The sequence below is a fragment of the Hippopotamus amphibius genome, chromosome 2 (genome assembly GCF_030028045.1).
Source record: "Hippopotamus amphibius kiboko isolate mHipAmp2 chromosome 2, mHipAmp2.hap2, whole genome shotgun sequence".
Taxonomy (NCBI): domain Eukaryota; kingdom Metazoa; phylum Chordata; class Mammalia; order Artiodactyla; family Hippopotamidae; genus Hippopotamus; species Hippopotamus amphibius.
The window spans coordinates 130,596,811-130,621,913 of record NC_080187.1 but is presented as its reverse complement, the minus strand read 5'-3'; the positions used below and the strand labels follow the sequence as shown (position 1 = coordinate 130,621,913).

The 25,103-nt window shown below is 38.3% G+C and overlaps 1 protein-coding gene across 6 annotated transcripts; it reads right to left on the bottom strand.

Moving 5' to 3' along the window:
• Positions 1-226: 226 nt before the first annotated feature.
• LINS1 (lines homolog 1) lies at positions 227-24,931 on the bottom strand. Of its 6 annotated transcripts, none has more exons than XM_057722987.1 (8): positions 24,484-24,879; positions 15,210-15,380; positions 9,150-9,645; positions 8,953-9,042; positions 7,984-8,125; positions 6,840-7,430; positions 5,447-5,618; positions 227-3,634 (listed from the first exon to the last, which is right to left on the bottom strand). In XM_057722987.1, the coding sequence occupies exons 3-8, from the start codon at positions 9,546-9,548 to the stop codon at positions 2,749-2,751; spliced, it is 2,280 nt and encodes a 759-aa protein (XP_057578970.1). In that variant the 5' UTR covers positions 9,549-9,645; positions 15,210-15,380; positions 24,484-24,879; the 3' UTR covers positions 227-2,748. The 6 variants fall into 6 exon arrangements, with proteins under 6 accessions (XP_057578970.1, XP_057578972.1, XP_057578974.1 ...); XM_057722989.1 differs by having other exon boundaries at positions 24,826-24,865; XM_057722991.1 differs by lacking the exon at positions 15,210-15,380 and having other exon boundaries at positions 24,864-24,931.
• Positions 24,932-25,103: the final 172 nt, after the last annotated feature.

Sequence of the window (25,103 nt, the reverse complement as noted above, 5' to 3'; positions counted from 1 at the left end):
CTCCTTCACCAACAGCAGGGCTTCAAGGAGGGTGGGACACATTGGCTTACACCTAAGGGTTAGTTACACTGAACGTATGTAGCATGTCTGAAATACCAACACTCAGCATAGATATGAGACTGCCTTTTCCTCATTTTAGATATAACAAGGGGCTGACGGTTCCTCATTAACCTTATAGAGAAACACAGGTCAAAAAAACATCTGTAGAAGCGTGACTTTTCGTGCATTTAACATTTATGTACCCTTAGGAACACAAAGATTCAGGTTTGTTTTTCTCCTTTCCTTAAAAAAATTAATTGTAACTAAAACAAAAAAATTACCCAGTTAAAAACAAGTAACAGTAGAAAAAGATACATAGTGAGAAGTCAAATTTTCTACTTCAGATCTGTTTCCCAGGGCAACCACTATTAGTATTTTCTTATATGCTCTTACATAAATATTTTATAAACAAAAGCATACATAAATATGTAAGTGTGTATATTACTCCTTCCCCACCTTCTTTTCTTAAACACACGGGAGCCCAGCAATTTTTTTTTTTTTTTACTGTAGGTGTTTCATTTCTGTAAACACGAATACAGCCCATTCTTTCCACAGGAATCTATATTACAACTGAGCATATATACTATGAGTATATATGACTTATTTATCCAGGTATTTCTAGACTTTTGCTTTTATAAACAATGTGGCATGGAAAATCCTTGAAGATACATTCTTTCACATACTTTTTAATTTATGTAGAAGCTGCCCCAGTGTATACCCGCAACTCTGTTACCAAACTTTTTGAACTCTTCATTTCTCTTTGGTTGACATTAGCATCTCATTGTTATTTTGATTAGCCTTCCCCTATTTAGTTCCACTGGTCTTCCCATTTCTACCTGAATGGGTACTAACCTGTTTTGATTAACACAGCCTTAAAATATATTTTAATGTCTGGTAGGTTCAGTCTCCTCATATTTCTCTACAAAAGGATCATGTAAAAAATATTTTAAGGACAACATTTCAGATTGCCTCAATGACAGACTCACCAGAACAATATAGCTATGCTCTCTATATACATCCACCACAGACAGACTTTAGAGATATTCCAGGTTTGGTTCCAGATCAACCATGAAGCAAATACCACAATAAGGTGAGTCACGTGGATTTTTGGTTTCCCAGTACACATAAAAGTTATGTTTACACTATAATGTAGTCTAGGAAGTGTGCAATGGCATTATGCCTACATATGTTAATAAAGAAATACTTTGTTGCTAAAAAACTGCTACACATTGTCTGAACCGGCAGCAAGTTGTAATTTTTTTGCTGGTGGTCTTGCCTTGATATTGATGGCTGCTGACTGATCAGCATGGCTGTAGCAATCTCTCAAAATAAGACAATGAAGTTTGCCCCATGGATTGACTCTTCCTTTCATGAGCAATTTCTCCGTAGCATGCAATGCATTTGATAGCAGTTTACCCACAGAACTGCTTTCAAAATTGAAGTCAATCCTTTCAATCCCTGCTGTTGCTTTGTCAACTAAATTTACGTAATATTTTAAATCCTTTGTTGTCATTTCAACAATTATCACAGCATCTTCACCGGGAGCAGATTCCATCTTAAGAAACCACTTTCTTTACTCTTCTGTAAGAAGCAACTCCTCATCCATTCAAGGTTCATATTTGTAACAAATACAATAATGAAAAAGTTTCAAATACTGCAATCACCAAAATGTGACACAGAGACACAAAGTGAGCAGACGCTGTTGGAAAAATGGCACCAAGAGACTTGGATGACACAGGATTGCCACAAACCCTCAATATGTAAAAAATGGACTCTCAACAAAACACAATAAGGTGAAGCACAATAAAATGAGGTATGCCTGTAATGACATGAAAACTGGAATTTACTGCCTCCTCTCAAAAAAACAATGTAATTATCCATATCACAATTTCATATAGGAAAGTTACTTATAAAAAATCTTTTTAAAGAATACACTTGTGTTTGTAGACCACATATATTCATATAGAGCTAATCACCTCTCTTTAAAAAAACTGCTAAGATTTCAGTTTTTTACATACCACATTACACGTAAATACCTCAGGGGAAAATCATAACCATACTGGCTTAAACAGTGTCCCTCCCAAAATTCACGTCTACCCAGAACCCATGAATGCGACCTTATTTGGAGATAGGGTCCTTGCTGATATAATTAAGCTAAGATGAGGTCATACTGGATGAGAGTGGGCCCTAATCCAGTAACTGGTGTCCTTACAAGAGGGGAACTGGATGCGGATAGACATACAGGGAAAACGTCACATGACAACAGAGAACGAGATTGAAGTGATGCAGCTACAAGTCAAGGAGTACCAAGGATTGCCAGCAACGGCCAGAAGCTAGGAAGAGGCAGGGAAGGATTCTCCCTTAGAGGCTTGAGAGAAAGCGTGGCCCTGTGGATACCTTGATTTTGAACTTCCAGCCCCCAGAACTGTGAAAGAATAAATCTCTGTTGTTTTAAGACACCAAGTTTGTGGTAATTTGTTACACTGGCAATAAGGAAAGCCTGCACACCGCAATGAACAGTAGTCCTCACTTGCCACAACTAGAGAAAGCCCATGCGCAGCAATGAACACCCGATGCAGCCAAAAACAAAACAAAACAAAACAAAATAAAAGGCAAAAGAAAAGCAAACCCTTTTGAGGTTTTTTGTTTGTTCGTTTTTTACTATTATCTCATTAAGGCACATTACGTTAGGGAAAACCAGTTCCTGTCTTACAAAGGGGTCATACTTTTATTATATATTGCCTCAATATGTTTTAACAACTTCAGAAGTGCTGTTGGATTGTATGGGAACAGATTTTTCTTCTGCAAACGATAAATGGCACCTTGTAGCTCTTCAAAGCACTTTACTATTCTGTAAGATATTCCCACTTTAGAAGCAGTGTTATTCGGGGCTATGTCACAATCAACAATGAAGGGAGTATTAGATTCTTTGGGAACCAGAGGCCTTGACTGAGACTCCAGGCTAGGTTCTTTTTTATCCCTACTTGTTCCAATTGAGTCCTGAATTTTCTTCATTGCTTCCTGGTGTAAAGATGTTAGTCTGCTGTTTGCTAAACACTGGTCCATGGATTCTTCTTCAGAATCATCAGAGCTGTCATAATCTACCAGACTTTGAGAAGCTTGTCGGGGAGACAGACTATTAGCCTGGAGCGTGGCCTGGGCCTCCTCAGACATCACAACATGGTTCCGTGGTTCAGAAGAAGCATCAGAGGCCCCGGAGACCCAAGCACGAACATCTCTGTGACTACCGAGAACAGCCAAAGGACTACGTTCTGTTTGGTTGCCGCTTCTGTCTTGGACAAGTGAGGAGATACAACAACAGATATTTATGTTATCTTTAGATTCAGTTACATCGAAGTACTTGCAAACGGCGAAAAAATTATCCCAGTCCTTTTGCAATAATTTTAAATATCTAACAAAATATTCAAGAAAACAGGTTTCTGATGAAATCAAAAAATCAAGAAGAACTGTAGAGTCAAATCCTATGCTTTTTAATATGAATAAAAAAATACAGTGTGGATTATAGCCGTTTTCATGTGTGTGATGGTTCCACATCTCTTTTTCTTGGGTCGAGCTTTCAGCAGCTGCACATTCTCTGAAAATAAAGATAGCAGAGACCTTAGATTAATGACTCTCTACAAATATAAGCTTTGCCAGATGTAATTCACATAGATAAATCCTCCTATCAGATTTCCTTTTAATCTATGCGTTATTTTAAAAAGAAAAAAAATTTCAAAACACTCTCCACAAACTCTATATAAATCTGATTCAATAAAATAAATAAAATCCATAGAGTTTGGTAGTTCTAGTTTTTATCTGCCCAACAAAAGTCCTCTGTCTTCCTATCTCTTGATGTCAGAATTCCTTGTTCCTACAGGTAACTAATTCCCTGTGGTAAGGTGGGAATTAACCTCCTTCCTTTCCTTCCACACTTGCTTCAACAAGGGTGGGCATGTGACTCAGACTGACCCATCAGAGTACCCATGCTCCTGGCCACCGATTCCAACATGAATCTGTGACCCACACAGGCTAATCAGATCTCCCCCGGACTTCTGGCACTACCAAAGATTATAACTATAATGCTGCCGTAAGCCTGGCACTGCTGGTGGCCCTGCCTGAGAATTAATTCAGAGCTGTGAGATAGAAACAAAGAGAAATACTCAATGACGTGATTAGAGTCATATACAGTTATACTGATGCCCACTTGACCCCTCAGAATTCCTAATTAAGAGCCAATAAATTCCTTCTTTTTTTTTTTGCTTAGACTAGTTTATGTTGATTTCTATCATTTACAATCAATCTTAACTAACACAGTTATGTTAAAAAAAATATATGCCTCTGTGAGCACACTAAACTCAAGTTAAGAAAGTGAAAAATTCACATACAAAGTGAATTTAATTCAGAGGCTTCCTCTTTCCTGAGGCGTAGTAAGTCAGTTCTGAATACAACTAAGATATATTCTACTAGGCATGTGCATTCAGACAGAATTTGTATTTGACCGTTTCTGAGCCTAATTCAAATCACATGCAGGAATTCTGTGTTCTTGATTAGAACCTTTTGAAAACCGGCCCCAAACACTTACAGTCTGAAGGCAGCCACTGCCAGCAGTGTCATAATACAAGTAAGAACTGGCAGCACAACGCTGCACCAGCAACCATTAGTAAGAAATCCCTTTCTCTGAAGCCAAGAAAGAAATGGAAGTAAAGCAAATACTTTAAGGTTTTAATAAAGCAGAAGCAGAAATAGCGTAAAAGGTCATCAGTTATTAACTTCATAACCAATTACAGATATTTGCCACAAGAAGATATGACCCAAGTACAGCTGTCTTAACACACAGAAATAGAATCAGTATAAAATATCATCAGTAACATTACTCCACAATCAATTTCAGATATCTGCCTCAAGATGCTATCAGCCCCAGTTCAACTGTATATTAAAATGAAAATTCACAACAGCTCCTTTGATTACTTACAAGTTTGTACTCACCTTTACAAAGGCAAAAATCACCTTACAGAAGTTCAATACAGACGAGTTAGTCTTAGAGGTGAAAAGAGCTGTTAAACTTCAATTAAATTAAGACTTAGACAAGTGTATTAACTTATCCCTGATCACACAGGTAAAGCAAAGATGGAGACTCAGCTGGAACCCATGTTGTCTAGTCTCAGTCTAGTTCCAATCCCCAGATCTGCCTAGCCAGCCAAGTGTTCACAATGAGAACTCACATGTAATCTATTTTCATGTAGGGCAGGGTTAAAGAAAGGAATTGGAACTTATAAGGAAACCACAAGATTGCTAGGGATTTTTTCCCCCTAATGATGGAAAGTAAATAGTATGTCCAACACATTATTAAAAATGTTTTCTGCTTTCCTGGCATGGAGTTAGTGTAATTACTTTAAAATATACGAACCTGGTTAACTTTAGGTAGATGCCCAGTGCTGCTCTGGCAGCCTCCAGCATGTCATCATCTTGTTCTATGAAGACCCTAGACAACCACTCACAAAGATTGCGTGATTGCAGAGAGGGCTGAAGGTGAGGCTTTAAGAAGGTCAGTAACTCAGACATGAACCTCTGTAAAACAACTTCAAAAAATGCACATTTCAAAGAGCAAGCAACAGTTTATGAATGCATGTATAATAACTTGCCTATATAGAAATTTATAATATCTACAGTACTTTAAAATGCATTATCATAATTCACATTTTCAAAAAGTTTGTGAGTTAGGGATTATCTCTGCTTTGTAAATTAGGAAACTGAGCTTCAGAGAAAAAAATGGGCCACTCAGTAGGATACAGTTAAAATGTATAGCCAGACCATCTCTTTGACACACTGCCAAATAACTAATTATCTCTGAGAAATAAAAGTCACATGAATTCTTGCTAAAAGCATAAAAATGAATGAGTAGTAGACTACAGAAATCATTTCACTGGATGCCACAGTGTTACTGGAGGCAACAATGCAACCAAACAAAAATAAATTGCCTTCAAAATAACAGAAAAAAATTTTTTTTGTTTGTTTAAAGCATTAAAAGAAAGTACTACTATTAAGCACAAAAGTCAAAAAGGTTTTGAGGAGTTTTAACTTCAATTTAAAACTCTTGACTTATATAACACACGCCATCTAGTGCTGTAAATGATAACTGCACAGGATTATATCTTATATGAAGTTATTACAAGCTAAGCGTTATCCAAAGCAATTCAGGGAAGTCATTGCTTACAATTCAAACCTTTCACCGAAACTCGATGCTGCTTGTTTAGAGACGTTTACTATTCATTTTTCTCAAATGAAACAGAGGACATAATCTTCCCCAACACCTACAATGAATACTTTAAATGGCTCTCTTTGGACCCTGAGTTAACTTCCTGGAAATTTACAACAATTTCTTCATCTATATAACTTCTGACATATTAGTTTCAATTCAACTCCTAACTGTCAAAAATCTACATTAGTAAATATACCAATTTTATGAAGGAAAATATGAATAATATAGTACAAATATCTGAATATGAATTGACTTACATTGCTTACTTTGACAAGACTCAACAGCATCTTTTTTTTTTTAACCACAGTTATTAACTATGCTATGCAAATTCAGTTTAGTGCACAAAACTGAAACTTTTTTCTTAAGGCAACTCTAGTTTTTTTCTCCATTTTTTTTTGAAGAAAATGTAATAAGTCATAACTAGGATAACATATAGCTTAAACTGTGAAATTACAGTCCTGAGATTTGATAACTGTGAGTAATTTTACTTTAGTAAATAATTACCCATTAATCTGCATACAAAAGGAGTTCAGAGAGTTACCTGTCATTTCATTTGCTGAAACACAATTTTGAAACTTGATTTCTAAGGATCTAATGATAACTAAGCTTGCTGCTCTGAGGATCACATGATCTGGACCAGCGACACGCTCACAGCCAGGTTGGACTTCATTGCCTCCAAAGCAGGAAGGTTTTCCATGGACAGACAATGTCCTCAACAAGCCCAAATCCACAGCTTGCAGAACAGCATCAGCCAACGCCAACAGGTCCACATCTAAAGGATGATCTGGTGGCATGAAGGCAGGGACAGATCCTTGACAAAGGTCTTCACCCACTTTGCAGAGAAGGCACTTTTTGATGAATATGATGAACTTCCTTTTGACAAAAGCATGAACAGGCCAGGTAATAACGTCAAACACAATAGAAGGTTTCAAAAATAAAATCCTCTGGCAAGTGAAATGTAACTTCAGGTGGATTCTGGAGGCTATAAGAAGTTCAAGCAATTCCAGGAAACATATCAAGCTGTTTATTAGTTTAGAAGTATTTTGGTGGTTTTCAAAATGCTGAGAAAATAAAGAATTGTAAAAGGCTTCAAAAATAGCATCAAAAGGAGTCAGGAACTGCTTTAGAATTTCTGCAATTAAAAAAATAGTAATTATAAGCAACAGGAAAAACAAAGGCTTCTTAGGAAACAACTTTACAATTCAATTTTTATAATTATTATCGCTTTATAAGATGAAAAAATGGATTGCACTGTTTACTCTAACATGAACAAATGAAGATACACAGACTGAGCTAATAACCATTGCTAATACCCATTTTACAAATATCAGTAACATCAGACCATGCAAAAGATATATAAAAATGAAAAGCTTGAATTTCAATTTTTAATAATAGTGAAGTTTTATATTTTTTCCTTTTAAAAAAGTATCCTCAATCAAAAAATATGGAGTGCAATTCTTTAGTTTTTCATACTTCAAGATAATCAGGCATAAGTTTTACTCTTCATTATATAAATATATATAATATATATAAATATATATAAATAATATATAAATATATATAAAATATATATAAATATATTTAAAAATATATAAATACATATAAATATATAAATATATTTAAAAACATATAAATATATATAAATATATAAACATAACGATCCTTGGGAACAACATAATTCGTACCTGTTTTCTGTGAACACGTATCTTTAAAGATTTCTTTTATTACAAAGGTAAGCACCCAGAGGCAGTTTACTACTTTATCACTTTCAGAATATTCAGAAAGATTTTTTTGGCAAAAAGAAACCCAGGAATTACTCAATGTCATCTACAAGTTAGAAAAAATTTAAAGCAGTAAGTTATAATACAATATTTTCTTTATAATTACAAATCACCTATTATCACAACTCTATACAACACTGTTTATTCCTTTCTGACAAAAAAATATATTTGTTAAAGCAAGGACACAGATATCCTAATATTCCTTAAGTCAAGAAATTCAATGTGCCATAGAAACAAAAGCTTAAAAGGGAACATGGAAATATTAACAGGGGCTGTTATCTCTTGTGGCTGGAATGATACGTAATTTTATTTTGGTCTTTATAAATTTTCTCTTTTTCCAAATTTTCTACTGCAAATACCACCCTTTTGTATGCAGGAAAGAATGTTATTTTAAGAAAGGAACAAGCAACTATAGCTGAAAGAAGTCAATAAATTTAGATTTGTTTATTAACTAATTCAGAGATAAAAAATCTGACAGTTTGTTCATATTTTTTCGTTATGCTGAGGACCACTCAGAATTTATTTATATTAAACCTGTGAAAGTGGTCTTAGTCTCAAGCAGGGGTTCCCAAACCTTTTTTTTTTGGAGGGGAGGAAGGAGTCCCACCTACTCCTTTGAGAATCTGAAGAAAGTTATGGATTCTCTGACTTGAAACCCATCTTTTGGGTTAAGAATCTGATTTGTGAAGATTTACAACATATTTAAGACTCTAATCCTTGATATAAGCCACCATCATATTATCCTATTCTTATACTTTCGTGGATTTACATGTTATGTGAGCAAATATTTTATTGATAAAAAACTGACCGCCAGAGAACAATTTTAAAGAAAGCATAATGGAAACAGTAACATAATTTGATTACTTTTCTTACCTTTTCCTTCAATTGGAAATACAGAAGTAGTGCAAGGCACTTTGCAGCCATATGAGATAACAATTTATCCGAGTTTTGGAACATACAGGTCTATAGGAAAACAAATAAATTACCTACTGTTGCTGAATGTTTTAAAACTTACTTTTTAAAAATCTAGATCTTAAAAAAAAAAAAACACAAAAAGCAAATGGGCTTACTAATTTAGAATCGATGTCAGATGATTTTAAAAGAATTTTAATTATATCTCTGTATTTCTCCTTTGCATGCGATTCAGTTTCAACAGACAATATTCTACTTATCATCACTCTGATCACTGTTAACTGAAGGAGTATTATTTCTCGGGTACTGCTCATCTGAGAATGTCTTTGCAAACACACAGGTGCTACAGAACGGATAGCCAAATTGACAGAGGACGGCTGATGCTTGCCCTGAACATCAAGGAGGTTTGAGCAGCTGGAGGAGGTTGTTGTAGAGCAATCTCGATCTGAAAACGCTGGGCTGAGATAAAAGATGTAATCATGGCTGTCAGGTTCAAGTGGGGCTCCAAGAAGCACCTTCCTGTATAATTGTTCTAAAACTTCAAAGGAAGCTTTCATTTTGATTGCCAAAATATATCTTACAAGAAGGCCAATAACTGAAAATTGTAGATATTAATCTTAGGAATGCGACGAATCTCTGTTTCTTCAATAAAACCTAAAATAGGAAAAATAATTTTAAAATTCTAAGTGTTATATACATCATATTACAAGGGAAAGACATCTGTTTCCATTAATCCTTTAGTCCTCAAGTTAAAGGTAATACTGATTGCTTAATTTCTAAAACTGGAAAGTTGGTATTAAGAACATTATTTTAAAACCATACAAACAAAATGTATATTTTTCATATAGAGTTAAGACCACAAAATTATTTTTAATTTTATTACAGAAAAACTTCAGCTTTCCTCTAACATTTTTCAATGGGCTGTCAGGGTTTCTCAGCTGTGGCACTATTAGCAGTAGGAACTGGGTAATTTTGCTCTAGGGGAGCTGTCTTGTGCATTGCAGGAAGTTTAGCAGCATTCCTGGCCTCTACCCACTAGAGGCCAGTAGCATGCCCTTGGGGGGAAAAATAGTCCAAGTTGAGAACCACTTAGCTAATAACTCAAAGTCATTAACTTTCACCTTCAACTCACAGACGAAACCCTACAGTTAGATTGCTATGTGGTCAAACTACCATGGTTATTGCTGATTAACTCCCAACTTAAAATTGTATGATAATATAAAGAAACCTTGATCTTCATTTATAACATTAAATAAAAAAAATTTTAAATGCCATCCCAAGAAAAAGACAAGATGTTAAAGCAAAAGCAATCTAAAATGAGCAAACTGTATTTTATATTTGTAGCTGGATATAAATTTAGACATCCTGGTTGCCCCAAGCTCTTCTGACCTGATGGAGACCAGAAAGAGTGGGAAGAAAGGAAAGCATTGGACATGGCTTTTAAAGCAGAGAAGTGGGCAATCAACTGATAGATGAGTGTTAGAGGAAGCATGTAGTTACTATGGAGCAAGCATGGCTAGGAAAAATTAAAGACTTTGGTGCAAGCAAAAGAGACTACTGAATATCCTTTCAATGGAATAGTGGAGCCTCTGGGAATTATCTGATCTTATGCGGCTTGGTCTTTTCACTGCCTTTGAGCTATTTTACACCTTGGTAAACTGTAGGTAACTGATAGCAATGCAAATAATTCTTGTCTTTGGACATGCCCATAATTGTCTGGTGAAGAGGCAACCCTCCTTGCAGTGGGAAAAGCCGGTTTGGGCTTCCACCTGTAAACTCATTTCAACATTCCTTTACACTCTATAAAGTCAACTTTTCTTTTAAAATGGTTATGACATTTGCCTAGTTCTTTCATTAATTAATTAGTTAAATAAAATCGTTGTTCCACGTTCATTTTATATGAGTCCTGATTTTGTCCTTTTAAAATGTATCCTTCAATAAAATGCATGGAATTGCCTCCTTTCCCCTGATCTACTTGTAAACGCCCATCTTTAACCTCCTTCCTTCCTCACTGGAGGAGCCTCATAGGGAGGGCTGTCACTTTTACTGTAGGGCCAACTGGCCTGCCCTCTGTCTGCAAACCTCCCCCTCCACTGGTTTCTTCCCCTTGCTTAGTGTCTAAGGAATTCCTGGTCACCCCTACAAGACAAAGCTGCCCTGTTCTAGTCCTCTAGTGCAGAAATAAATATTAAGAAACCTATAGATTTTAAAGTTACAAATGAAGGACTTCTCTGGCAGTACAAGGGTTAAGATTTCGCCTTCCAATGTAGGGGGTACAGTTCAATCCCTGGTCAGGGAGCTAAGATCCCACATGCTTCCTGGCCAAAAAAACCCAAAACATAAAACAGAAGCAATACTGTAACAAATTCAATAAAAACTTTAAAAAAAAGTTCACATCAAAAAAAAAAACAAAAAACAAACCATCTTTAACAAAAAAAAAAAATAAAAAATAAAGTTACAATTGAAACTTCTGTTTTCACTGAATTCTATTTTCAAACTGTGGTGTGTATCTCACACAATTTATAAACATAACTAAATATGGTAACATGGGTAACCTTGTTCCATCTGACAATGTTAAAATTTACCTCAGCCCTGTGCTCTCAGAAAGCAGCTGTGGTTAAGGAGCACTGCACCTTCTGTGTTCCAAGACAGGGCTGACCATATTTCCAGACAGGACCCAGCTTCACCCTTCCTTACTGACTCCCTAGTTTAATAAAACTCCACATTTTCTCCTTCTTTGAGAGGTTTCCCATTAATAAACATTTCCCCGGTTGCAACAGTTTGAATAAAATTATCTCAATTGTCTGGCATATTTTGTCTGTCACACATCAGAAATTAGTTTCCATGTTCTACTTCAAAGATGAAGTCCATTGTACTTTTTTCATTTCTTCCTAATAAAACTATTGACATTTTTATATATAAAATATTTTCTGACAATAGTTTTTATTTTAAAACTAATTTAATCAGTAAATCTACCTAATTAGGTTTTAATTAATATCATATGCTCAACTCCATTAATATAATTTTAACCATAAATGGAATTATTTTTATTTCAATACTATAGCAATAAAAATACTTCTAATATTTCTATACATCTTAACTCCTTAAATTTTACCACAAATGAGAATAAAACTGCTGCTATTTCAACTATTTTCAAGCTATAAAAAGGCCCATTTCAAATGGTTCAATCATTTCAGCACACAAAACTAAAGTGAATGCCAATAAATAGGTAAACAAACAGCATTTTGGGTGGTGGGGGGGTGGGGAGGAGGATGGGCCATTTTCTATCACAGTGGGACCCAGGATCTGAGAAATCAGACTGAAAAGTTATAAACTTGAAGATACACAGAGTCAAAATGATGCTTTATAGACAAAGAGGAAAAAACAAAAGCATCAAATAGGGTTCACAAACAAATGAATGAAGACAATAGGTGCTAGGCTCCTTCTACTGTGACTATCATAAACCTTTGCAAATACAGTGTCTTTTAAGATATTAATGCTGGCCAAAGAAACCTGCATTGAAACAAATGTCTATGGTAGCCCACTGAGAATTGAGAACTGCAGTTGTTGTATTTTAAAGCAATCACAGCACTAAAGGAAAGGACAAATCCTAAAAAAATGAACTAGCGGATTAACCAACCACACTTTTTTCTGAAGTGGTTGCTCCAGATTGGGACATCTCAAGCTGCATTACCACGCTGGTCCGGAGGAAGGCATACCCCTCCGACACCAAGCTCTTAAGAGACATCAACGAAGCAAAGTATCTGGGGAAGGATGCTCAGAATGCTGAGGGGCTGTGGAGCCAGCTACCCTGGATGAACGAGAGAGATCTGTCCAGCCCAGGAAGGACACAAATATTAGGAGACCCCTAATTAGGACAAGGGAATGAGCAGTGCTTCTCGGAGTTTTCTCAGAAAACACCTCCTGGCAGAGGAAAGTGAAAAACCACATCAGGGAGCCTAAGTGGGTGTTCATTACAAGTACAAAATTTGTCTAAAGTCTCTATTGTTTAAGAACTATAAACTATTTGAATTTTGCAGTCAAATCCTAATAGAATCATGTTTGTCTTAATATAAAAAATACATTCCCCACCCATCTTCACATAAACTATATTCCCCACCCATCTTCACATAAAATCAACGATTCAGGGATAATAATTGCTAAAGTTATCGAGTGCCCACTATGTACCAGAAACTGTTTTAAGTGAGTAACAGCTTCACAAGTGTAAGAGGTGGGTACTTAATTACCACACTCACTTTACAATAAGGAAACTAAGGCACAAAGAGATCAAGTTACAGAGCCAGTTAAGTGGCAGAATCAGGACCTGAACCCACAAACTCTAATTTCAGAGCCAGTGCCTCTTCTCAAATTTCCTCTGATGCTCTAAAAGCCTTCGGACAATGGTTGAATAGAAGCTCTCCAATAAACTTCCTAAGTGTGAGGAGTAACTCGCACAGCCTAACCTTTAACAGTTTCTATATGTACTCCCATAATACCATAAAACAGAATTCTGACCCTCAGAATCATTTCTACACGCTGCACAAATTCTAAAATCAAGGCCAATTACTATACAACTTCCCAACTATGCAACTTCCCAGTGCAAACTACAATACATTCTTTCAAAAGATACTCAGCAACTAAAGGTTGAAACATTAATCAGGACACCCATTTGATTGCTTTTTATATTAAAATACTTTTAGTAGCTACATCAAACCCAGGGTGAAAAGCCTAACTATCCACTGATCATACTTTGATATCAGTTCATCAACAATTTAAAGGCAGTATAAATATGCGTGACTAAGACCTTGATTTAACTTCATTTACAATAATTTCAACCTTTTACAACAATTAACTCAAGATGGATCATGGGCTTAATACTTAAAATTAACCTTTTAGAAAAAAAAGGAGGAAAGCTTCGGGATACAAGGCTAGGCGAAGAGCTCTTAGACTTGGCCTGCAAAGCACAAACCACAGAAGTACAAGCTGATAAATTGGACCTCAACATAATTAAAACCTTTTGCTCTGTAAAAGACCCATTACGAGGATAAAAAGATACGAGAGAAAATATTTGCTAACCACATATCCAACAACGGACTAGTATCTAGAATATATAAAGAACTCTCAAAATTCAACATTAAAAAAATAGTAATAATTCAATTAGGAAATGGGCAAGAGACATGGACATGTTCACTAAAGAGGATATGAACAAGTACACAAAATGTCCAACCACGTTAGCCATTAGGGAGATGTAAATTAAAACCACCGTATATACCACTATCAATATGACAGAAATAAAAACTGGTGACACCAAATCCTGTCCAGAACATGGAGAAAATGGGCCACTATGCATTGCTGGTGGGAATGCAGAATGGAAGACAGTTTGGCAGTTTCTTAAAAACTAAACGTACTCTTACCATGTGTCATTCCAGCAACTGCACTCCTTGGTGTTTACCCAGAGGAGTTGAAAACTTTTGCCCAGACAAAAACCTGCACGTGTGTAATTGCCAAAACTTGGAAGCAACCAAGACATCCTTAAGTAGGTCAATGAATATATATAAACTGTGGTAAATCCACTCAATGGAATATTATTCATGCTAAAAAGAAAGAGCTGTCAAGCCATGAAAAGACCTGGAGGAAACTTAAAAGCATATTACTAAGTGAAAGAAGTCAACCTGAAAAGGCTACAGAGTGCATGATTCCGATTATATGACACTCTGCAAAAGGCAGGGCTACGGAGACAGTAAGGTCAGTGGTCGCCAGAGTTGGTGTTTGAGGGGAGGGATGAATACGTGAAGCACAGGATTTTTAGGGCAGTGAAACTACTCTGAGTGGTACTGTAGTGATGGATACATGTGATTATACTTAATTTGCCTAAACCCAAAGGATGTACAGCACCCAAAGCAAACCCCAATGTGAACTACGGATTTGCGTGATTATGACATGTCAACGCAGGTTTGTCAACTGTAATAATGTACCACTCTGGTATTCCATCTGGGGACGCAGATGATGGGGGAGACGATACACGTGCTGGGGCAGGAGGCACACAGGAAATCTCTGTACCTTCCTCTTAGTTTTGCTATGAACCTAAAACTGTTCTAAAAACTATACAGTCTTGAAAAGAAAACAAAAAAGCTAGACATGCAACTACTATATGCTCCAGGAATTACATACTTGGGCACTTATTCCAGCAAAATGAAGGCTTATATTCACACAAATACCTGTATGTGAAAGTTCACAGCAGGTTTATCCACAGCAGCTCCAAACTAGAGAGAATCCCGACGCCCTTCAATGCATGAACAGTTACTGTGGTGCGTCCATACTCCTCAGTAATAAGAAGGAAAGAACTATTGATACAGGCAATAATCTGGATGACCCTTAAGGGAATCAGGCTGAGAGAAAAAAGCCAATGTCAAAAGGCTGCATGTTGTATGGTTCAGTTCTTGAGATGACAAAATTAGAGAGCTGGAGAGCTGATCAGTGGTTGCCAGAGGTTAGGAAGGGCCCCTCCCACTTGGTGGGTAGGGTTATAAAGCCCTTGTGATAACAGAACTGATGGCGGACACGCTAACCTGTATATGTGATAGAATTGCATTGGCCTAAATATACACACACATAGATGAATAGAAGTAAAAGGGGAATCTGAGTAGGAGCGATGTATCAATGTCAATATCCTGGCTGTGATACTGTACTACAATTTTGCAAGAGGTTACCACTGGAGGAAACTAGTTGAAGGGTACACAAGATCTTTCTGTATTATTTTTCACAACTTCACATGAATTTAAAACTAGCTCAAAATAAAGTTAAATTAAAAAAATAATTTCAGCTATAGACATCAGCCTTCTGACCCTTAGCAACAATATGCATAGGACTTCATTAATATCAACTAAAATATAAATGTAAACATATTAGAGCTTTGATTTTAAAAATTTCTAGACTGAAAACTGAGAAAGGTTATTTAAAGATATTTTAAAAATACTTTCTTAAAAAAATATTCCTAAGAAATAGGTAGAACTTTTAAGTGCATAGTCTATTCACTAGAAAACATTCTCCCACAACTTAATTTTAAAATTATCAAAAAACAAGCTGCCAGTAATTTACTCCTTCTTTGTATGTTAAAAAAAAAAAGACACTACTTCTTTTAGGAAGTTTTTTTTACATAACCTCTACATTAAATTCAGAATACAGAAAAATAATTACTTTCATGGTCAATATGTGAAGTGAAAAACTACTCGTCCTTCTATGAGAAGCTAATGGTTTGCTAAGTAATGAGAATCTCTCAATATTGGGTTTTGGCCTAATGCAACAATAGGTTCAAATCTGACCACAGCCGGACAGGTCACTTAATCTCTCTCCAATAACAAGGATGCTGTTATTCTTGAGGCAGAAGTTGAGGCACTCTAAACAAAGCCTGCTTCTAAGATTCCAGTTCCTTCCCCCAACTGAGATGGCATTTACTTTGTCCAAAAAAATAAAATGGGTCTGGTTACACTCTACAGAAAGTTGGGAGGGGGCGGGGAACCTGGGTGGCAGTGCCACGGTCAGCAAAGGCTGAGGGCAGTGAAGGCACTGAGAAGGCCCAGAACATGAAAGGACAGAGGTTCCCATCATCCGTGTCCACCACCAAGGCCATCATAGCTGGCCAACTCTAATTTCAAGAGCACCTCCCCACCCTAGTGACAGAAGGAGGGGCAGGACATGTTCCAACAGCACATCCTGTGTTAGGCATCTTCCCTTCGCCCTGCTAGTTCTACTCTTCCCCTTTCTCTGCGCCCCAACATGCTCCAGCAGGAGACGGGGTGGGTGGGAACAGGCTGTTCTTTCCAGTTTTAGGAACTGTTCCTTCTACTTACCTCCAGGCCTAGAGCATGTACTGGCAGTTACCTGCCCCCAGGGGACTCCATCCCTTGCTCATTTCCTTAAAACAAGTTTTAGCTACTTCAGAATCACTTGTGAGACCCATAACAGCAGACTGCAGGCCTTACCCCAGGAGTTTTGGACACAGTAGTTCTGGGATGGGACCCCCCCAAGTTTTATTTCTAACAAGCTTCCAGGTTATTGCTAGAACACTAAGAACACTTAGACCCTGCCTCACATTTGTAAACTGTCCTATTAAACTCTTGTTGGCATAACTCTGACACAGGTCAGGCATTTTTTTTTTTTAGCATAAAGAAAAAGCCTGATAATTGTTATAGATAAAAGACTTAAAATGTATGATTAAGGCAACACTTCAAGATTTTTCTGTCACAGTGGTATACTGGTAAGAGCCTGGGACCTGGATCTAGAGTTATATGTCTCTACCATCTCAGGGTCACCATGGGGCAAGCTACCACCTAGACCTCAGTCTCCTTCCAAGTTCAGGGGCATAATGACACTGGGAAGGTTAAGTTAAATGTGATTGTCTCCATAATAATCCCCAGTGCACACCTGTCAGTGCTTCCTGCGCCCCAGCCGGCCCTGCTACACAAGACGACACACGGCAGGACTGACTGGGCCCTACCCTCACACTCTTTCCTTTTACTTCCTTTCTACTTCTATTTATGGTGGAAAATTGTTAAAAATATGAATGAACATGATTTATTTTGAGAAAAAACAATGCTCCGCCCCTATTTTTAAGGGGGTGGCAAGTTAAGAAAGGCACAAATAGAAGACACTGTTTACCAGCTTCTTCTTTTAATTGAGGTATAATTGATATATAACATTACATTAGTTTCAGGTGTATAACATACTGACTTGCTCGCTCCCTATGTACATATTGCAAAATGATCACCACAATAAATCCAGTTAACATCCATCACTATAGTTTAAAATTTTTGTGTGTGTGATGAGAACTTTTAGGACCTGCTCTCTTAGCATCTTTCAAAAATGCAACAGTGTTATTAACCATAGTCACCACGCTGTGCATGACATCCCCCCCCATGACTTATTTTATAACAGGACGTTCGTAACTTTTGATCCCCTTCACTCATTTGCCCTCCACCTCTCCCCACCCCTCCAATCTCTAACAAACACCAAGCTGTTTTCTGTATTTATGAGCTTGGTATTTTTGTCATTTTCTTTACCCATTCATCCATCAACACACACTTAGGTTGTTTCCATAAACTGCACAGCAAAGGAATCAAGCAGCAAAATGCAAAGGCAACCTACAAAATGGGAGAAAATATTTGCAAACCATATATCTGATAAGGAGTTAATATCCAAAATAGATAAAGAACTCATATAACGATAGCAAAAAAACAAAAACAAAACAACAAAAAAATCCCAAAAAGCTGATTCAAAAATGGGCAGAGGATCTGAATAGACATTTTTCCAAAGTCATACAGGTAACACTAAAAGATGCTCAACATCATTAAACATCTGGGAAATGCAAGTCAAAACCACAATGAGATATCACCTCATACCCATTGGATTGTCTGTTTATCAAAAAGACAAGAAATAATCAGTGTTGGTGAGGATGTGGAGAAAAGGGAACCCTTGTGTACTGTTGGTGGGAATGTAAATTAGTGCAGCCACTATGGAAAAAGAGTATGGAGGTCCCTCAAAAAAAACTGAAACTAGAACTACTACATGATTTAGCAATTCAACTTCTGGGTATTTAGCCAAAGGAAATGAAAACACTAACTTGAAAAGATACATACATCCCTATGTTCATTGCAATATTTACAATAGCGAAGCAACCTAAGTGTGGAACCTAAGTGGAAGCAACCTAAGTGTCCAGCAATGGATGAAAGGATAAAGAAAATGTGGTATCTTTATATCTATAGATACAGATATTATTGTTCAGCCCCACAAAGAACGACACCTTGCCATTTGTGACAATGTGGATGGATCTTGAGGGCGTTATGCTAAGTAAAATAAGCCAGATTAAAAAAAGACAAATACCATATAATCTCTTTGATATATGGAATCTAAAAAAAAAAAAAACCAAATTCATGTATACAGAGAACAGACTGGTGCTTGCCAGCAAGGGTTGGGGTGTGGGCAAAGTGGGTGAAGGTGGTCAAAAATAAATGTCATGGGATGTAATCTACAGCAATGGTGACTACAGGTAATAACACTGTACTGTACACTAGAAAGCTGTTAAGGGAGTGGATCTTAAAAGTTCTCATCATACACAAAAAAATTTGTAACCATGTGAGATGGATGTTAACTACACTTATCATGGTGATCATTTTGCAGTATATACAAATAATAAATTGTTATACTGTTCACCTGAAACTAAACATAATGGCTTTCTCTGGCAAGGTTAGGTCCTCCTGAGATACTCTCAGCCTCCCAGCACCACTGCTGTCTTAGAGAATGTGTCACAATTGTACTTTAAATTATCTGTGCAATGATCTGTAAGGCTCCTGCCTTAAGAGAAGTCTGGTTCATCACTTCTTTCCCAGTTCCTAGAACGATACCAGGTACACAGTAGGTATTAACAAATATTTATCGAATGTGTTCATGGCTGAATTTTCTGTTCCAGTCGCGTTCTGAGATTTATTAACTTCATTCATTTAGGGTCCATTAGTAGTGTGCATATCTCAAATAACCCTAAAATCAGTTCCAAAGTTCATTTTAGTAGTTTTGACCTCAAAAAATTTTTCAACTGCTGTGTAATTTTCAACTTCTGAATTTTAAAATACAATAAAAATTTCATGTCAAAAAATTATAAATGCAGTATTATCCATAGTAGGGCTTGAGTTTTGAGCTCATTCAGTCTTTACTGTGCTACACACCTAACAGTGTGCTCAATGTGCTCCAGCTGCACACGTCAGTCACAATAAACTGCAAATTAAAACTACCCTTGAGGGAAAAAATCCCTTAAACTATCAGGATCAGGGCTACAAGGAAAATCAGGAGCCAGTAGTTAGCTTCCTTTCTTTCAGCATTTTTTTTGCTGGGACCGTGAGGCCAAAGTCTACAGTGGAATTTCTCTCTCCAGCCCCATCCCCCTTTCCTGCCAGGTACTGCTGAACAGTGGCTAAAAGGCAGATGACGGGACTGCGTGTCTGGTGGCCCTATTTACAGGACACAGGTCCCGATCTGCCCGCAGTCCCAGAATGGTGTCTGCTGTCATCCAGGACATAACCTGCTGTCTCCACAACCACCACCAGCAGCACCATGTGCTTTAAGGGCTGAGACACAGCCTCCTGGGTAGTGATACCTGACTTCAGTCACACACTGAACTTGCCAGGGCACTAGAAAAAATGCCTGAGCCCTGGGTACCAACTGAATCAGAGTTGCTGCAGTGGGGCTTGAGCATTTTTCCAAAGATCAAGTCCTCTTCTACGCGAGGCATAAACTCAATTCAGGTTGAGTCAGGGTTTTGTGAACTAAAATACCATAAACAGTGATCCTGAATTACCTCATTTATGTGTTGTAAAATTAGTGTTTCCATTTGTGTGAATTTGATATCTCCTAATTGAAAGGAAAATGAAGTATATCTGGTGAAATCGAATCAATTTTAACTTGTTAAAAAATATTATGCAATCTAAATTTTTTAAATCAATTTAAAGTTATAATTTAAGAATATCAAATTTGAAAGCACCGATACAATAAAGCAATTTTAGAATTATCTAGTAGCACATTCTGTGAAAGCGTGGTAATACCATGTTTCCCTGGTTGTGATACAATTATCTCTCTCAGTAATCTTAAAAATTGTTGCAACCTGAACAAAGGATTTCAAGTGAAAAATAAATGACCAGAGAAATGGAAAAGCTAGGAAAAGTCAGGACACAACTCAGATACCAGCTTCTGTTACGAAGCTCGTAGACCTTCATGTCTTGGTTGAAGCAGCATTTTGCAAACACACTATCTGAACTGCGTGGGTGCTGAGGATGCTGTTAACACTGAAGATGTTCTCCGTAACTATTCACATATTGATTCATTTCTTTCATTCTTTTTGGAATTCAAAAACCGCCTGATTCTATAATCAGTAAATGTTATAAAACTGAACTTATAATTTACATTCACACCAATAAAATACCACTTTTAATAGACTTTTTTACACTGGAGTCCTACTGCTAAGAAAATTTGAAAATCACTGGATCAGATGACTCCTAAAGCCTCTATGCAAGTCCAGACCCCAAGAGTACTAAGGACGTCAGGTGGCAATCCAGGTTCCCAAGGAGGAAGCAGTAATCATTTATGCAGAATGTACAGATACAGTCTAGAAATTCATGGCACAAGTTTTTTGTTTTGTTTTGTGTTCGTTTGTTTCTTTTAGGCCACGCCATGTGGCTTGTGGGATTTTAGTTCCTCAACCAGGGACTGAATCCGGGCCCTCGGCAGGCAGTAAGACCGTGGAGTCCTAATCACTGGACAGCCAGGGAATTCCCCATAGCACAAGTATTGTTGGAACTGTGTGAAATGTCTGAAGACAAAAACCACGTGCAAAAATAAAGTTGGTAGTTGTATAGACATTGAGGTAGTATAAGCTGTTTTCCAAACTTTGCGATGTTACTTCTGCCAGGAAGAAATCATGGCAGAATTGAAAGACTGGAAGTTGCTAATACATAATACCATTTAGTATGTCTGAATATAACTGGTTTCTAATTATAATTGAGCTATGTACTTTAAGGAGAAAGGGAAATTTAGAAATTCGAAATTATGAAATACTGCGGAGAAGCATAATGGAATAAAAAATAGCTGATTTTTTAAAAAGTTTAAAAAATACACCCAAAAATATGTAGTAGCCTTCAAAGTAATTTTTTTAGGAAGAATTACCTCCAAATAAGAGTACCCTTGCTCCAGGCTCTTGTTGAAACCCCTTTGGAAACTGCTTACAGAGTTTCACACACATTCTTTTGAATATACACTTAGATGCTATACTTTCTGGGTGGATTTGGTTTAAAGAAACAGCCAGAAGTGATTAAAAACTCTTCTTGTATAATCTGCAGCCTGGCTCTTAATAATACAAAACTTTTATTTTTTTCTAATCTAAGCAACTGTTGAGCAAGAATGTTCTTTTAAGAATTTGTATTTTCTGAAAAGCCTTACACAGAACAAGGGAAAGAAGTCTTTAGAGCTCACCAGATGTAAATATTAATTTAATCATCAATCCATACTATTCCAGTGCCTTTTCTATCATGAATGAGGGTTCTCACTTTATATCTTTTCACTCCCCTCCCTCTGCAAGTCTTTCAAGTTGTTTTCTTAAAGGGGGCTTCTGCTTACAATTACACCAGTAAAACTGTTGGCCATAGGGGCGTATTCTTTAAAGGAAAAATAGGCACATGTTCACACAGATAATAATCGTGTAGTCCTTCCATTAAAAATATTTCTGCCTTTTTCTAAACACACACTAATCCTGGACAAGTCAATTTCTCTTGGAGTTCCATTTCCCTCTCTGGAGATTCCTTCTCAGACACCCTTGCTGGATTCTTTTCCTTCCAGCCATTTCTCGGTAAGAAATTGGTTCTGAACTCCTCAGGGATACCAAAATCGGTGGATGCTCAAGTCCGTTATATAAAATGGCATTGCATTTGCATACAACCTGTGCACATCCTCCCCTATAATTTAAATCACCTCTGGCTTACTTACAATACCTAATAAAATGTAAATAGTATGTAAATAGTTGCTAAGCTGGTGGCAAGTTCAAGTTTTGCTTTTTGGAACTTTCTGGAGTTTTTTTCTTTTTATAAATATTTTTGATCTGAGGTTGGTTGAATCCATGGAAGCAGAACCCATGAATACAGAGGGCCTAATGTAGTCTCTTAAATGTTTCACGGACTCTCAGTGTCTTCAAGCAATATCTCCAGAATCCTCAGTTAGGTCTAGCTCTGTTCTGGGCTCCACACTCAAGTAGGTAAATGCCAGCAGAGAGCTCCACTTGGAGTTTCCACAGCATCTTCAGCACAAACTCAACTCACTCTATGGCCGCTCAAACTTGCCACCTCAGTATATGGCACCTGTATCTCCTAGTCACTTAAGCAAGAAACTTGGCTATCTTTCCAGACCCCTTCCTCACCTCACTTCTCTCCATCCTCACTGCCACTGCTGCCACTCCTACCTGGACAACCACAACAGAGTCCTTGCTAAACGGCTGTTTCTTGGCCCACCCTACACCTACCTCCTTCTGAAAAACACCTCCAACTTTCATTCAGATAAAGTCGAAATTCCTGAACACAGCTTAGCATACCCTTCTAGGGGTCTTCTCACCTCTGTGCCCCACCAACTTAGCTTCAGGTTTTCTCTGAGGGCCTTGGAAACTCCGTGCACTTTAAGGATTCCCAAGCTTTGCTTGGCCCATTCTTTTTTTTTTTTTTTTTTCTTTTTCTTTGGCACACGGGCTTAGTTGCTCCATGGCATGTGGGATCTTCCTGGAGCTGGGATCGAACCTGTGACCTCTGCATTGTCAGGCGGATTCTTAACCACTGCGCCACCTAGGAAGCCCTGCTTGGCCCATTCTTTTTAAATCACACTCAACTTTGTCCCTCCCACTCTCAGCCTTCAACTAGGAAACCTCCAGCCTTTGGGAGCCTTCCACACACCCAAGTCAGGATTAGAGGGCCTGTCAAGTGCTCCCTCAGCCTATGCACAGTACTTCTTTCACTGCATTGTCCATAACTATTTTACAGCTTGGTTCCCCCACAGTTGACTATGAGCTTCCCTGGGCAGCCTGAGCCCAGCTTGCCTACCTAAACCAATAAATAGCTCATGTAGAAGGCACCGAAACGAGTATTCTTGATAAAGGAATGATAATGTACAATAAAATACCAGGATATCAGTTTAAAGTTTTTACAGTGACCCCCCCCATCTGCCACAAAACATCTTAATATATTTTATTACGTAAAAGCGGTTGATGTGTTGAAATAAGTACTTCCTTTACACAATTAGATGGGCCTTTCTTTGAGGACATTGGTGGTAGCCAAACGTTTGGTGTACTGGGTGACTTAGTTTTAGATAATGTCAACTCTTACCTGGACTACTACACTCTTTCACATTTTCACTAACCTCACTCCCAGCTATAGTCTTCTCCACTGAGCAGCCAGTGACCTTTCCAAAACATAAATAGACAGGATATCTTTCCGACCACCAGCTACAAGGTCCTGCAGCCTGTCGCACTCCCAACCCCACCTTCATTACCAACCATTCTCCCCCTTACACTGCCTGACTACCTAGCCTTCTTTCTTGCCGTTCCTGTCAACAGCAAGGGTTATTCCAGCGTCGGACGCTTTGCGCTTCTGATGTCTCCGCCTGCAAAATTCTTCTCCCCAGACCTTGGCACGGCTGGCTCCTCCTCGCTCAGATCGCTATTCAAATGTCACCTCCTCAGAGGCCCTTCCTATCTAAAACAGCCAGCACGTCCGAGCCAATCTCGACCCCGTTACTCTGCTTTTCTTTACATAACCTATCCCTACCTGATACGTAATTCTGTGTTTGTCAATCTCTCTGTTGAAGTGAAAGCTCCACGAGAGCAAATGATTGCATCTGTCTGGCTCACCGTTGTCACCCTAACGGCTAGAACAGTGCCCGGCGGGTAAATAGCTGCTAAATGAAAAAACGCACTTAAGAATCACGTTCATCTCCCACACTTTCCACTCTTTCCCCTTTCCTTCTCTGGAACTGGTGAGGGTCGCTGTCCGTGCAGGAACGTCCTGGAAGCGTCACCGCCATCCCGCAGAGAGGCCCCTTTCCCACGCCGGCCGAGGCACGCCCAGCCGGGGAGCTAACGCGGCCCCGGGGGACGAGAGAGGAGCCCAGGACCCGGCGCTCGAGTCTAGAAAGCTCCGAGGAGGGTGGCGGGACCCGGGCACGGAGGCCTCCGCAATCTTAAGCCCCGGAACAGCTTTTCCGCCGGCCGCACACACGCCTCCCCTGCCGCCGAGGTCAGCGGCCGCTCCCAGTTACCTGCCGGGGACCTGACTCAAGCCACTCAGCCTTCTCACCGCCATTCGAGCGAGCCCCAGCCCCTTCCGAGCCACCGTAGTGCACGCAAAGGACACGGTGTCTCCTCCTCCCGCATGCGCAGAGGGTCTGTTCGGCGTACAGTGTTTCTTAGCAACCGCTTAGAGTCTCTCCGCCAGGGGCGGAGCATCGGAAGCCTTGGGGAGGGGATAGTGAGTGAGGCCAATCGGAGACGAGTCCTAACCTCGATCGGCACGCCTCTTCTAAACGTCGCGAATGCA

What these genes read in the sequence shown, in the direction of transcription:
- LINS1 (XM_057722991.1), bottom strand. Translation starts at nt 9,548, where the DNA reads ATGAAAGCTTCCTTTGAAGTTTTAGAACAATTATACAGGAAGGTGCTT. An exon ending in ATTTCCAATTGAAGGAAAAG is followed by an intron (nt 8,126 to 8,952) that starts GTAAGAAAAGTA and finishes TCTAACTTGTAG; the next exon opens with ATGACATTGAGTAATTCCTG. An exon ending in ATCTACCTAAAGTTAACCAG is followed by an intron (nt 3,635 to 5,446) that starts GTTCGTATATTT and finishes CTTTATTTTCAG; the next exon opens with AGAATGTGCAGCTGCTGAAA.